The sequence below is a fragment of the Salvelinus namaycush genome, chromosome 3 (assembly GCF_016432855.1).
Source record: "Salvelinus namaycush isolate Seneca chromosome 3, SaNama_1.0, whole genome shotgun sequence".
NCBI lineage: Eukaryota > Metazoa > Chordata > Actinopteri > Salmoniformes > Salmonidae > Salvelinus > Salvelinus namaycush.
In genome coordinates, this window is record NC_052309.1 from 33388365 (window position 1) to 33403952 (window position 15588).

The 15588-nt window shown below is 40.7% G+C and overlaps 1 protein-coding gene across 1 annotated transcript in view; it reads left to right on the forward strand.

Annotated features, from left to right (window-relative positions):
• The window catches only part of sgcd (sarcoglycan, delta (dystrophin-associated glycoprotein)), a 98805-nt gene that overhangs the window by 56332 nt on the left and 26885 nt on the right, over nucleotides 1-15588 (forward strand). Inside the window, exon 6 of the mRNA XM_038988947.1 lies at nucleotides 13893-13965. Within this exon, the coding sequence (XP_038844875.1) occupies nucleotides 13893-13965 (73 nt within the window). The remainder of the gene's footprint in view (nucleotides 1-13892; nucleotides 13966-15588) is intronic.

Consider the following 15588-nt stretch of genomic DNA (forward strand, 5'->3'; position numbering starts at 1 on the left):
TGTAGCTATAAACCGGATGACCAGATGACAGTACAGTACTTGAAAGCCACTGTGAAATCATGATTTTGCAAATATAGTACTTCATGTACGGGTGTGAGCACTGCAGTTTGTAGCTATAAACTGGATGAGCAGATTGACAGTAGACTACTTGAAAGCCACTGTGAAATCATGACGTTGCAAATATAGTACTTAATGTACAAGTATATAGAAAATCAATACATACAGTAAACAGATAGCCTACATTTACTTGCAATTGTGCATCAAAAATGATCGGCTACAAAATAAATATGTTCTGGTGTAATTAAACATCACTCTCATGCCATCTGCAGTAGTCTCCTTAAAATACTTTACTGCTTGCTTTTACTAACAAACTATTTCCCCGTTTAATATCTACAAGTTATCAGTCCCTGTTGAGCCATGTTCTTGATGCAGTCCCACGTGAAAAAATGGTTTACTATAGAATACTACAGTACTTACTATTAAATTCTATAGTAAATTGTAGAATACTATACTACACTATTTAATTTGCATATACACTGCCCATTCCCCTCCACCATATCGCAATTTGTCCACCTATAAGTGAGAAATCTATGCCAAGTATAGTCCATAAATTGTGTTCCCAACGGGTTATAGAAAAGAACAGAAGCTCTGAACTATCTGTTCAGACTCCCAGTCTCACATAGCTACAGGTTATGGAAAATGTGGTATTTTACTGTTTCTCCAGTAGGTTTCCTGAAGGAGAAAGCCTCCATTTCTATGTCAAAGATAACAAAACAAAAACACTATAGTAAATACTACAGTAATGTCTGCAAAACACTACAGTAAATACTAAAGTATACTACAGTCCGCAAAAACACTATAGTAAATACTACAGTATACTACAATCTGCAAAAACACGACATTAATTACTATAGTATTTACTAAAGTTTTATTTTACTACAGTAGTTATACTATAGTTAACTGTAAATACTACAGTATACTACAGTAAATACAACAGTATTGACTGTAGTGTTTTTGCCTACTTTGGTCCTCAAACACACTACAGTGAATACTCCAGTAAAGTCTGCAGAAACACTACAGTGAATTCTATAATATTTATACCATAGTATACCATTTTTTTTTTTTTTATATGTGGGGTGTGCTCTTCTCCTCCCCACCGCTTTCACCAATGCAACCATCCCACCCCTGTCTGACTTACTCCAACAAAGAGGCTGATGCTAAATGTATTTAATTATAATCTGCAATCTAGTGTACTACTGAGGATCCCTGGAGCACTCTTCAACTGTACATCACGTCCAAGAACCTACTTCTCCGCAACACTCAAGTGCACTTTTGTTCCAGGAGCGAGAACCACTTTCACTATAAAAGGTCCTTGGAAACAAACTTATGTAATTCTGCCGCTAAATGGCACTGCACCCAAGGCAGATATATAGTTCCAATTTTCCTGCATTCGGCCACCTGGATTTTGCTCTCTCTGAGTATTATTGCTGGAATCCTATTTATGGATGCTGCACTGGTGTTTCCATTAATTGGAAATTAAATGACATTTTATTTGTCACATACAACAAATACAACAGGTGTAGACTTTACCATGAAATGCTTACTTACAAAGCCTTTCCCAACAATGCATAGTTAAAAAGTAAAAACATATGCAAATAAAAATAGAAAATAGTACAATAAATAACAATAACGAGGCTATATACAAATCAAATCTAATTTTATTTGTCACATGTTTCATAAACAACAGGTGTAGGCTAACAGTGAAATTCTTACTTACGGGCCCTTCCTAACAATGCAGAATTTTAAAAAATAGAAATAGTAAGAAAATAAAAAAATATACAAAAAGAATAACACGAGGAATAAATAGAAAAATAATAACACAAGGAATAAATACACAATGAGTAACAATAACTTAGCAATATACACGGGGTACTAGGTAATTGAGGTACATACACTATATATACAAAAGTATGTGGACACCGCTTCAAATTAGTGGATTCAACTATTTTAGCCACACCCGTTGCTGACAGGTGTATAAAATTGAGCACACAGGCATGCAATCTCTACAGACAAACATTGTCAGTAGAATGGCCTTATTAATGAAGAGCTCAGTGACTTTAAACGTGGCACTGTCATAGGATGCCACCTTTCCAGCAAGTCAGTTCGTCAAATATCTGCCCTGCTAGAGCTGTCCTGGACAATTGTAAGTGCTGTTATTGTGAAGTGGAAACGTCAAGGATCAACAACGGCTCGGCCATGAAATGGTAGCCCACACAAGCTCACAGAACAGGACAGCGGGAATGCTGAAGTGTGTTGCACGTAAAAATTGTCTGTCCTCGGTTGCAACACTCACTACTGAGTTCTAAACTGCCTCTGGAAGCAACGTCAGCACAAGAACTGTTTGTCGGGAGGTTCATGAAATGGGTTTCCATGGCCGAGCAGCCGCACACAAGCATAAGATTACCATGCCTAATGCCAAGAGTCGGCTGGAGTGGTGTAAAGCTCGCCACCATTGGACTCTGGAGCTGTGGAAACGCATTCTCTGGAGTGATGAATCACGCTTCAACGTCTGCCAGTCTGACGGACTAATCTGGGTTTGGTGGACGCCAGGAGAACGCTACCTGCACGAATGCATAGTGCCAACTGTAAAGTTTAGTGGAGGAGGAATAATGGTCTGGCACTGTTTTTCATGGTTCGGGCAAGGCCCCTTTGTTCCAGTGAAGGGAAATCTTACCGCTAAAGCATACAATGACATTCTAGACGATTCTGTGCTTCCAACTTTGTGGCAACAGTTTGGGGAAGGCCCTTTCCTGTTCCAGCATGAATGCCCCCGTGCACAAAGCGAGGTCCATACAGAAATGGTTTGTGGAGATCAGAGTAGAAGAACTTGACTGGCCTGCACAGAACCTTGACCTCAACCCCATCGAACACCTTTGGGATGAATTGGAACGCCGACTGCGAAGCAGGCCTAATCGCCTAACATCAGTGCTCGACCTCACTAATGCTCTTGTGACTGAATGGAAGCAAGTCCCCGTCCCCGTCCCCCGGATTAGAGACAGTTTGCGCTGTTCTGTGAAGGGAGTAGTACACAGCGTTGTATGAGATCTTCAGTTTCTTGGGAATTTCTTGCATGGAATAGCCTTCATTTCTCAGAACTAGAATAGACTGATGAGTTTCAGAAGAAAGTTCTTTGCTTCTGGCCATTTTGAGCCTGTAATCGAACCCACAAATGCTAATGCTCCAGATACTCAACTAGTCTAAAGGCCAGTTTTATTGCTTCTTTAATCAGCACAACCGTTTTCAGCTGTGCTAACAATTGCAAAAGGGTTTTATAATGATCAATTAGCCTTTTAAAATGATAAACTTGGATTAGCTAACACAACATGCCATTGGAACACAGGAGGGATGGTTGCTGATAATGGGCCTCTGTACGCCTATGTAGATATTGCATAAAAAATCAGCCGTTTCCAGCTACAATAGTCATTTACAACATGAACAATCTCTACACTGTATTTCTGATCAATTTGATGTTATTTTAATGGACAAAAAAATGTTGCTTTTCTTTCAAAAACAAGGACATTTCTAAATGACCCCAAACTTTTGAACGGTAGTGTACATCTATCCCATCTCAATCGATATACATCTATGCAATCATGATAGCCAAAGGTAATTTAAACATTGATTGATTCTATGTGTAGATACAGGTCTGCTATCATAAAAAGGCCCTTGAACATCCTAGTGTAAATACAGCAGTAGATCCAGATATCAGCTCAGCAGCAGTGCAATCCCAGTTAAATACTACTGATGTGGAAGACCCGCAGGCCATGTAATGCGGGTGCAGCCGTAATGCCTACTGATATGTCTGGATAAACAACATAACCTCTCACTGGGAGGCCCGGTCTGTACAGACTGTGCTACATAGGCTATTTAAAAACACGTCTCACATTTGTCATCCTTTGCCCATATACTCTTCTCCATCGCCTCCCTCTATCCCACCACCAGTCGCTATGGAAGACATTAAGTGAATGTTTATGAGGCCTCCAAACACTAGTGATATATCCTGCTGCATGCTTCATAATGTGCTGATTGATCAAAAGGAGACTGGCGGACTGGGAGGGTCGAAGGAGACGTAATGGAAACACATTGACAAAATAATTTCAGAAGGGACATTATGTGGGAAGTTGGAAATAAAACTTAAATGGCTTTATCGATCTTTCACTCAATCTGTTTATGGACGTTTATGGCCGGTGCATTACAGGATGTCACTGGGAGAGTTGGCCCAGTCAGGTTCCCAATGGAGTGTTTAGAGAGAGGTGTGTGAATGTGAATGCATGTGAGTGTGCGCGTTTACGAGTGTGTGCGCGTGTGTGTGTAAGCACGCTTGTGCACACATCAAATCAAATCAAATTGTATTTGTTACATGCGCCGAATACAACAGGTGTAGACCTTACAGTGAAATGCTTACTTACAAGCCCTTAACCAACAATGCAGTTTTAAGAAAATACCTTTTTTTTTAAGTATGAGATAAGAATAGCAAATAATTAAAGAGCAGCAGTAAATACTGTAACAATAGCGAGGCTATATACAGGAGGTACCAGTACAGAGTCAATGTGCTGGGGTACCGGTGTCGAGGTAATTGAGGTAATATGTGCATGTAGGTAGAGTTATTAAAATGACTATGCATAGATAATAACAGATAATAACATGTGCACGTGTGTGGTTGCCTATGTATGAAAGTCGACTAAAATCCATGAGGTGATGTGTAAATACAAGTGAGAAGATATTGATCGATTGAATCTCATAGGCTGGCTATTGATTTAAGGCCATTCGTAGTACAACTAAGCTTTGATTGTACTGCAATTAAGGCAGCAGACAGTTTGATCCTATCCAGTACTGCTCCCTATGTTGAACCCCATTGTGTTACCAGATACCCAACTATGTAGTATGCTGTATATGGGGAATATCAAACATTCACTATTACAGTGTCCATATTAGGACTGCATCACATTAACTTGCTCTCTAATTAAGGTGTGAAAGTGAAGACATTATAGACACTGTGTGGTATGCCTAATACCAAAAAGGCACATACTGTACTGCTACAGTCCTTTCTCCTAACTAACAGTACTGATCTGTCAGTTAGCCTGAATGGCACCACAGACTCAGCCACACACTGTGCATACAGCCAAAGGCTAAAGGCAGCCTTTTTCTTCCCACAGTGATTTTGTTTCCTGGTCTTGATCTGACTACGGCTGCAGTCTGTCTGTCCACACTGAGTCGCTTTAATCATTTCTCTCCCAGGGGCTTTGATCATCTATTATTTTCATCTATGGACTGTGGCTAGCTGGCTGGTAGTAGTGTTTGATTGAAGGCTGTCTGGGCTCTACTGTGTCAGAATGGGGAACTGATGTTGTGTTTTTTGCTAAACTGCACTGGCCGTTTAGTACAGATTTTCCAAGTTCTAACTCAATGTGTTAATGCTGTTATGCATTTTGCCAAAACCATGCTGGGTTATATTGTTGGTTGAATCCCTCTGACTGTATGAATACACCTACTGAAACAAACTTCAACAGACTGTACTCACCTTAAGTGTGATTTTTTTTTTTGCCAAAAGAGGCCCATCATCTGTAAATCCCTCCCCAAAACTGGCTTTGACAGTACAGTATTCTGACATGCTGCTGTCTTGACAGCTCATCACACACCCTCACCATGTATTCTATGAACATAACATTACATATGGACAGCCTCTATTACTCTTCATGGATATGGTTGGCAAGTTTGAATGGTTTGTGTATCTCACCGATCAATGTCAATCTCGGCTGTCAGGCGGGGGGCTGAGTTTTTCTCTGTCAGCATTTTCACACAAAAAAGTAATTGTGAAATTTGTTACCGCTAAGCTGGCACTGTATTGACCACCTTTCTCTCATAATATAATAGTCGCTTACCGTAGGAGACACCATAAAGTGAAATATCTCCCCATAAAAGCTGCATCACAACTCTTTTCCATACCATCTGAGCAAAGGGCAATATTTTGGCTGTGAGGCCTGGATATTTACTTGAAGGGCTCATGTGTACTTGAAGGGCTACAGTGTAGAAATATGTATGAACGTTTTATTTTCTGCTCTGTAAGTTGGTGGGTTACTTGTGACGGGCTATTTGGGGTTGGGGACTGTGGGATGTCTCCTATCTGCTATACACTCTTAGAAAAAAAGGTGCTATCTAGAACCTGAAAAGGTTGTTTGGCTGTCCCCATAGAACCCTTTGAAAAACTATTTTTGGTTCCAGGTAGAACCATTTACGTTTCAGGTAGAACTCTTTCTTCAGAAGGTTCTACATCCAACCCAAAAGAGTTATACCTGGAACCAAAAGGTTTCTCCTATGGGGACAGTAGAAGAACTCTTTTGGAACCATTTTTTCTGAGTGTAGTCTTATTAGTTTGTGTGTATATGTGTGTGCAGTAGTCTACATTAAGTTACATGCACACAATAATACAAATATTGTAAATAGTCAGATTAATATGATAGTTCGATTTAAATGTTTACATGCTTCGCAAGAACGATTTGCCTAATAATCCTGTTTACATGGGCACATCTGAAATCAGGCTACCTGATTGGGCTTTGATAAATGCAGAAAATCGGCAACCAAAATAAACGTTCGAACACATCGACCATGTTTTTTAATTAAGAATATTTGATTCTGAGTTCGGACATTTAAAGTTTGTATGTGAAAACTATTTCAAAGATGCATACTTTCATTATTTCCGAACTCACTTGCGCAAAAGTAGGAAGCTCGCCTGCTCGTGCTAGCACATGCTCAGATCAACGCTGGGGAGGGATTTACAGATGATGGGCCTTTACATGTCCAATAGTTCGAAAGATTGCTCAGAAAATCTGGGGCCTCATTTATAACCGTTGCGTAAATTTCACACTATATTTTTGGATGCGCCATTTCTGAAAAGTCTGCGCATATACTGTACAAAAATATTGAGAATTATAAACTTGGCGCAACCATACATACACGTTTCCCGTTATCAATCAGAACTGTCGTAAAACTGTGCATGCGTGAACGAGCCTGAAAACAGCCAGAAAAACGCCTCCATTCCGCTTTTATGGTGACATTAACGCCCTTTATTTGCTGTATAATTTTGAACTATTGTGATTAGACCACGGCATGCAAAAGATGAATCTTTGTTCAATATTTAGTTTATCAATAGTTTATTGGGTTTATATATCCTGTGTTGGTATAGGCTCTGAGATGAAATAGACAATGATGTTGTGCTCTTATCGCACAGCAATGCTGTAGCCTACCCATACTGTCAAATATTTTACATAAACTACTGGTCTATTTACTTTTTTGGCAGAATCTTAATCTTTAGCAGTAATTTATGCTGTATCTGGAAAAGGACTGTGGCAGTTTCTGAACGAGAAAACAATAGCAATGGCAAATTGTCAGGGACCTGTAATCAGAATGTTTTGAATTCAACAATGTTTTATATCAACTTTTCCCCCAACCTAAATATGATGGACTGCTTTTGAATTCTGAAACATTGTAGGGCAGGCTACTAAAAAAATTAAATTACAGTAGTTACAGTTGTATTTCTTGTGTGTTTTTGTTCTACTTGACTTTGTAATTTATGTTTTATAGTACTACTGGTATTAATTACTGCATTGTTGGGAAAGAGCAAGCAAGAAAGGTATTTCACTGTAGGCTACTTGTGCACATGACAATAAAACTTGAAACTTGCTACATACTGTAGGCCTACTTCAATGTAAAAGATTAGCAGTTAAATTCGACTGTATACCAATATTATAAACCGCGCTGCCTATGATATTGCAAAACTTGAAATACATATAGCCTATCTATTTACTAGGCTACTAGGTCCAATTAAATGAGAGATGCGCATGGTAATTTGGTGTATGTCTCCATTGGGAATATGCACCCATCCCGGCCAGAAAAGGTGAGGAATATATTCTGCAATGGTTATGAAATTCCTATGTCTAATTATTTTAGATTCTAAATATAAAACACACAGATTTTCGCACTTCTCATTAATGGCAAATGTTAGAAATGTTATTTCCTATTAGAAATCTTTAATGAATAAGCTTTTCATCATATCCCCCAATTTCACAAAATACTTACTTACCAGCTTGCAATACAATATTTCAACCGCTAAAGTTTGCAGGGTGGTGAGCACATTCTCACATCAAGAAAATGTTTAATAAATGCCACGTTTTGCGTGAAAACTGGCGCATGCAAAGTTGGGGTATATTTTGTACATAGCCATAGTTTATTTTGTTACGTCACAGCATTATTCTAAAATGGATTAAATCATTTTTTTCCTTCATGAACGTACACACAATACCGCAAAATGACAAAACACGTTTTTAGAAATGTTTGCAAATTTATTACAAATAAATAAAGTATTAAGACCCTTTACTCAGTACATTGTTGAAGCACCTTCGGCAGCGATTACAGTCTTGAGTCTTCTTGGGTATGACGCTAAAAGCTTGGCACACCTGTATTTGGGGAGTTTCTTCCATTCTTCACTGCAGATCCTCTCAAGCTCTGTCAGGTTGGATGGGGAGTGTCGCTGCACAGCTATTTTCAAGTCTCTCCAGAGATGTTCTATAGGGTTCAAGTCTGGGCTCTGGCTGGGCAACTCAAGGACATTCAGAGACTTGTCCAGAATCCACTCTTGCATTGTCTTGGCTGTGTGCTTAGTGTCGTTGTCCTGTTGGAAGGTGAACCTTCGCCCCAGTCTGAGGTCCTGAGGTCCTACTTTGTTCCATTAGTCTTTCCCTCGATCCTAACCAGTCTTCCAGTTCATGCAGCTGAAAAACATCCCGACAGCATGATGCTGCCACCACCATGCTTCATCGTAGGGATGGTGCCAGGTTTCCTCCAGACATGATGCTTGGCATTGAGGCTAAAGAGTTCAATCTTGGTTTCATCAGACTAGAGAATCTTGTTTCTCATGGTCTGAGAGTCTTTTAGATGCCTTTTGGCAAACTCCAAGAAGGCTGACATGTGACTTTTACTGAGGAGTGGCTTCCGTCTGGCCACTCTACTGTAAATTCCTGATTAGTGGAGTGCTGCAGAGATGGTTATCCTTCTGGAATGTTCTCCCATCTCCACAGAGGAACTCTAGAGCTCTGTCAGCGTGACCATCGGGTTCTTTGTCAACTCCCTGACCAAGGCCCTTCTCCCCGGATTGCTCAGTTTGGCTGGGCGGCCAACTCTAAGGCAGCCAGCTCTTCCCCAGATCTGTTCCTCGACACAATCCTGTCTCGGAGCTCTACGGACAATTCCTTCGACCTCATGGCTTGGTTTTTGCTTTGACATGCACTGTCAACTGTGGGACCTTATATAGACAGGTGTGTGCCTTTCCAAATCATGTCGAATCAATTGTCTTTACAACAGGTGGACTCTAAACCCCCTGAAAGTGGAGTTGTTTTACGTCTCATCCATATACATTACAACACAGAAGTCCAGTGACAGTCTCATAGCCATTCCCTTCACTCCTGCTGAGGAGGTGTGACTCCCAGCAGCAAAGCTGTCAAAGTAAAAGAATGGATCAAACTTCCCCCACGGAGCTCTTCAAACCCAACACAGAGCAGACCCCCCCTGGCAAGCCTGCGCCCAAGAGGACTCTGGGATGCATACAGGAGGACCAACGCTGCCGTGCTGCTGTCAATAGATATACAGTGCCTTCAGAAAGTATTCACACCCCTTGACTTTTTCCATATTTTGTTGTGTTAGTCTAAATTTAAAATTGATAAAATTTTGATTTTGTGTGACTGATCTACACACAATACCCCGTAATGTAAAAGTGGCATTAGGTTTTTAGAAATGTTTACAAATTAATTAAAAATGGAAAGCTGAAATGTTTTGAGTCAAAAAGTATTCAACCGTTTTGTTATGACAAGCCTCAATAAGTTCAGGAGTAAACATTTGCTAAACAAGTCACATAACAAGTTGCATGGACTCACTCTGTGTGCAATACTAGTGTTTAACATACCCCACACATACAATTATCTGTAAAGTCCCTCAGTCGAGCAGTGAATGTCAAGCACAGATTCAACCACAAAGACCAGGGAGGTTTTCCAATGGTTCGAAAAGAAGGGCACCTATTGGTAGTTGGGTTATCAAAAAAGCAGACATTGAACATCCCTTTGTGCATGGAGCATTTATTATTTACACTTTGGATAGTGTATCAATACACTCAGTCACTACAAAGATACAGGCAGACTTTCTAACTCAGTTGCCGGAGAGGAAGAAAACTGCTCAGGGATTTCACCATGAGGCCAATGGTGATTTTAAAACAGTTACAAAGATAAATGGCTGTGATAGGAGATAACTGAAGATGGATCAACAACATTGTACTATAGTTACTCAATACTGACATAAATGAAAGAGTGAAAAGAAGGAAGCCGGTACAGAATAAAAATATTGCAAAACATGCATCCTGTTTTTAATAAGGCAGTAAAGTAATACTGCAGTAAATGTGGCAAAGAAATTAACTTTTTGTCCTGAATACAAGGAGTTGTTTTTGGGCAAATCCAACACAACACATCACTGAGTATCACTCTTCATATTTCCAAGCATGGTGGTGACTACATCATGTTGTTTGTCATCGGCAAGGGCTAGGAAGTTTTTTAGGATAAAATAAACAGTATATAGCTAAGCATTGACAAAATCCTTGACGAAAACTGGGTTCAGTCTGCTTTCCAACAGACAATAGAAGATTAATTCACCTGTCACGATCGTCTTCTTGAGACAGATTGGACCAAGGCGCAGCATGTGCAAAATACATCTTCTTTTATTGAGAAGAGAGAGAAAACACAAAACGAACACTATATACAAACTAACAAACGACCGTGAAGCTAAATAACGTAAGTGCACAGACAAGCAACAAACGTTCAACATAGACAACTACCCACAAAAGCCTACTGCCTATGGCTGCCTTAAATATGGCTCCCAATCAGAGACAATGAATGACAGCTGTCTCTGATTGAGACCCAATCTAGGCAGCCATAGACATAACTAGACAACCTCACTCTTCTCTACCCCATACACATACAACACCCCTAGACTAGACAAAACACACAAAGACAACCCACCCCAACTCACGCCCTGACCAACTAAATAAATAACAGAAAAAGGAACAATAGGTCAGGAACGTGACATCACCTTTCAGCATGACAATTACCTTAAACACAAATACAAATACAGTTGAAGTCGAAGTTTACATACACATTAGCCAAATACATTTAAACTCAGTTTTTCACAATTCCTGACATTTAATCCTAGTAAAAATTCCCTGTCTTAATTAAGTCAGTTAGGATCACCACTTTATTTTAAGAATGTGAAATGTCAGAATAATAGTAGAGAGAATGATTTATTTCAGCTTTTATTTCTTTCATCACATTCCCAGTGGGTCAGAAGTTTACATACACTCAATTAGTATTTGGTAGCATTGCCGTTAAATTGTTTAACTTTGGTCAAACGTTTCGGGTAGCCTTCCACAAGCTTTCCAAATATGTTGGGTGAATTTTGGCCCATTCCTCCTGACAGAGCTGGTGTAACTGAGTGAGGTTTGTAGGCCTCCTTGCTCGCACATGCTTTTTCAGTTCTGACCACAAATTTTCTATGGGATTGAGGTTAGGGCTTTGTGATGGCCACTCCAATACCTTGACTTTGTTGTCCTTAAGCCATTTTGTGACATCTTTGGAAGTATGCTTTGGGTCATTGTCCATTTGGAAGACCCATTTGTGACCAAGCTTTAACTTCCTGCCTGATGTCTTGAGATGTTGCCTCAATATATCCACATAATTCTCCTCCCTCATGATGCCATCTATTTTGTGAAGTGCACCATTCCCTCCTGCAGCAAAGGACCCCCACAACATGATGCTGCCACCACCGTGCTTTACAGTTGGAATGGTGTTCTTCAGCTTGCAAGCCTCCCCCTTTTTGCTCCAAACATAAAGATGATCAATTGGTCAAACAGTTCTATTTTTGTTTCATCAGACCAGAGGACATTTCTCAAAAAAGTACGATCTTTCTCCCCATCTGCAAACCGTAGTATGGCTATTTTATGGCGGTTTTGGAGCAGTGGCTTCTTCCTTGCTGTGCGGCCTTTCAGGTTATGTCGATATAGGACTCGTTTTTACTGTGGATACATACTTTTGTATCTGTTTCTTCCAGCATCTTCACAAGGTCCTTTGCTGTTGTTCTGGGATTGATTTGCACTTTTCACACCAAAGTACGTTCATCTCTAGGAGACAGAACGTGTCTCCTTCCTGAGCGGAATGACGGCTGCGTGGTCCCATGGTGTTTATACGTGTACTATTGTTTGTACAGATGAACGTGGTACCTTCAGGCGTTTGGAAATTGCTCCCAAGGATGAACCAGACTTGTGGAGGTCTACAAGTTTTTTTCTTAGGTCTTGGCTGATTTCTTTTGATTTTCCCATGATGTCAAGCAAAGAGGCACTGAGTTTGAAGGTAGGCCTTGAAATACATCCACAGGTACACCTCCAATTGGCTCAAATGATGTCAATTAGCCTATCAGAAGCTTCTAAAGCCATGACATCATTTTCTGAAATTTTCCAAGCTGTTTAAAGGCACAGTCAACTTAGTGTTTGTAAACTTCTGTCCCACTGGAATTGTGATACAGTGAATTATAAGTGAAATAATCTGTCTGTAAACAGTTGTTGGTAAAATTACTTGTGTCATGCACCAAGTAGATGTCCTAACCGACTTGCCAAAACTATAGTTTGTTAACAAGAAATTTGTGGAGTGGTTGAAAAACAAGTTTTAATGACTCCAACCTAACTGTATGTAAACTTCCGACTTCAACTGTATACACTGGAGTCGCTTACCAACACGACATATATTTTTCCTGAGTAGCCTACTGTTGTCACAGTTTTGACTTAAATTGGCATGAAAATCTATGGCAAGACTTGAATATGGCTGTCTAGCAATGATCAACAACAAACTTCACAGAGTTGGAAGAATGTTTTGAAGAATAATGGGCAAATATTGTACAATCCAGGTGTGCAAAGCTCTCAGAGTCTTACCCAGAAAGACTCACAGCTGTAATCGCTGACAAAGGTGATTCTAACATGTATTGACTCAGGGGGTTGAATACTTATCTAAACAAGATATATTAGTGTTTTAAATAAAATAAAAGGTTAGAATTTTTCTTCCAATTTGACATTACAGAGTACTTTGTGTGGATCATTGATAATTAAATCCATTTTAATCCCACTGTGTAAAGCAACAAAATGTGTGAAAAGTCAAGGGGTGTGAATACTTTCTGAAGACTGTACATCAGAAGAACAGAAGAGCTCCTCCTGGAACAGATCGTTAAGCACAGAGTTATCTTTCCACATGGGCGAGGGAGCGTTTCTCTTTGCATATTTACCCTCACCACATTCAGAGCGAAAAGCTGAGAGCTGTAATTTAAAAACAACCCTAAAGGAGTAACGGCCTTGTAAATTTTCTCAAGTACTCTGGTACCCGACCATCATCCCGTTCCTATAATTGAAATAACACGTTTATTTCTAGGTGTTTTGGTGTCCCTACGGTGACACAATGGGCTTTGAAACACATTTAGTCGAGACCTTTGATCCGCTAGCCTGATTCTGCTTACTGTGATGCAGCACCCTAACCTAAAGGTTTATTCAATAGCATAGAGTGGGACTACAGTAGCTCAGAGCCAAAGTTAACTGTGTGGAGTAGGTGAGAACTTGTTGGACATGGCGGCCCAAATAGATTTGTGGCTTCAGAGATTATGTCCATTGATTTGGCATCACAGTGTGGTATTGAGCGACGGGCCGATGGCTTGCAGAGTGGGGAGGTCTCCTGGCTAATGTTGTGGTTCTGTGATTGCAGGTGCCGAGGGAGCCGTGTTCAGCAAATCTGTGGAGACGCCACACGTCAGGGCCGAGCCCTTCAAAGAGCTACGGTAAAATACATTTCTCTTTGAATAATCCACCCTGATGTGCACACATATTGTAGATACATACTGTACATACATACATACACAAACTCACACACAGCTATAACACCATGCATCACCTTTCTCATGTTCTGTGCATTTATAATCAAACAACATTCAACAAAAAAACGGATGGGGAATTGCTGTGGCATGTCACTGGGTTGCTATTATAAAATGATGGAAAAATTGCTCCCGTCGTGGGCAGAGGACCTACTGTACAGTTTAGTTTATGCTAGTGCATTTGGGCTGACTGAAGATTACAGGGCATTTCCCTAAACCATGGTGTGTCGCTCAGCGAGAGTGAGGGTGTGATTTGGATTATTGCCTGTGAAATGATTTACTAACCCAAGGTCCTTGGTCCTTGGGACCCCAAGGGGTGCACATTTTGCTCTTGAACTACACAGCTGATTCAAATAATTAACTAATCATCAAGCTTTGAATCCGGTGTGTGGTGTTTGGGCAACAAATAAAATGTGCACCCCTTAGGGTCCCGAGGGCCGAGTATGGGAAGCCCTACTCTAACCCCATGCATACTACCAATGTCAACCATTATACGCTGAAAAAAAATACAAAAGCAACATGTAAAGTGTTGGTCCCACGTTTCTTGAGCTGAAATAAAAGATCCCAGAATTGTTTCATACACACAAAAAGCTTATTTCTCTAAAATGTTGTGCACACATTTGTTTACGTGCTTGTGCTGGGTACAATAAAAGACCACCCTAAAATGTGCAGTTTTGTCACACAACACAATGCCCCAAATGTCAAAAATGTTGAGGGAGCATGCAATTGGCATGCCGACTGCAAGAATGTCCACCAGAGCTGTTGCCAGGTAATTTAATGTTCATTCCTCTACCATAAGCTACCTCCAACGTTGTTTTCAAGAATTTGGCACTACGTCCAACCAGCCTCACAATCGCAGACCATGTGTAACCACGCCAGCCCAGGACCTCCACATCCAACTTCTTCACCTGCGGGATCGTCTGAGACCAGCCACCTGGACAGCTGATGAAACTGTGGGTTTGAACAACCAAAGAATTTCTGCACAAAATGTCACAAATCGTCTCAGGGAAGCTCATCTGCGGCTCGTTGTCTTCTCCAGGGCCTTGACTTGACTGCAGTTCGGCTTCGTTACCGACTTCAGTGGGCAAATGCTCACATTTAATGGGTACTTGCACGCTGGAGAAGTGTGCTCTTCATGGATGAATCCCGATTTCAACTGTACCGGTCAGATGGCTGACAGCTTGTTTGGCGTCATGTGGGTGAGCGGTTTGCTGATGTCAAGGTTCTGAGCAGTGCCCAATGCTGGTGGTGGGGTTATGGTATGGGCAGGCATACGATACGGACAGCGAACAAAATTGCATTTTTATCAATGGCTATTTGAATGCACAGAGATACCGTGATGAGATCCTGAGACTCATAGTCGTGCCATTCATCTGCCACCATCACCTCATGTGTCAGCATGATAATGCACAGCCCCATGTCGCATGGATCTGTACACAATTCCTGGAAAGCTGTCCCAGTTCCTCCATAGCCTGCATACTAACCAGATCTGTCACCCATTGAGCATGTTTCGGATGCTCTTGATCAACG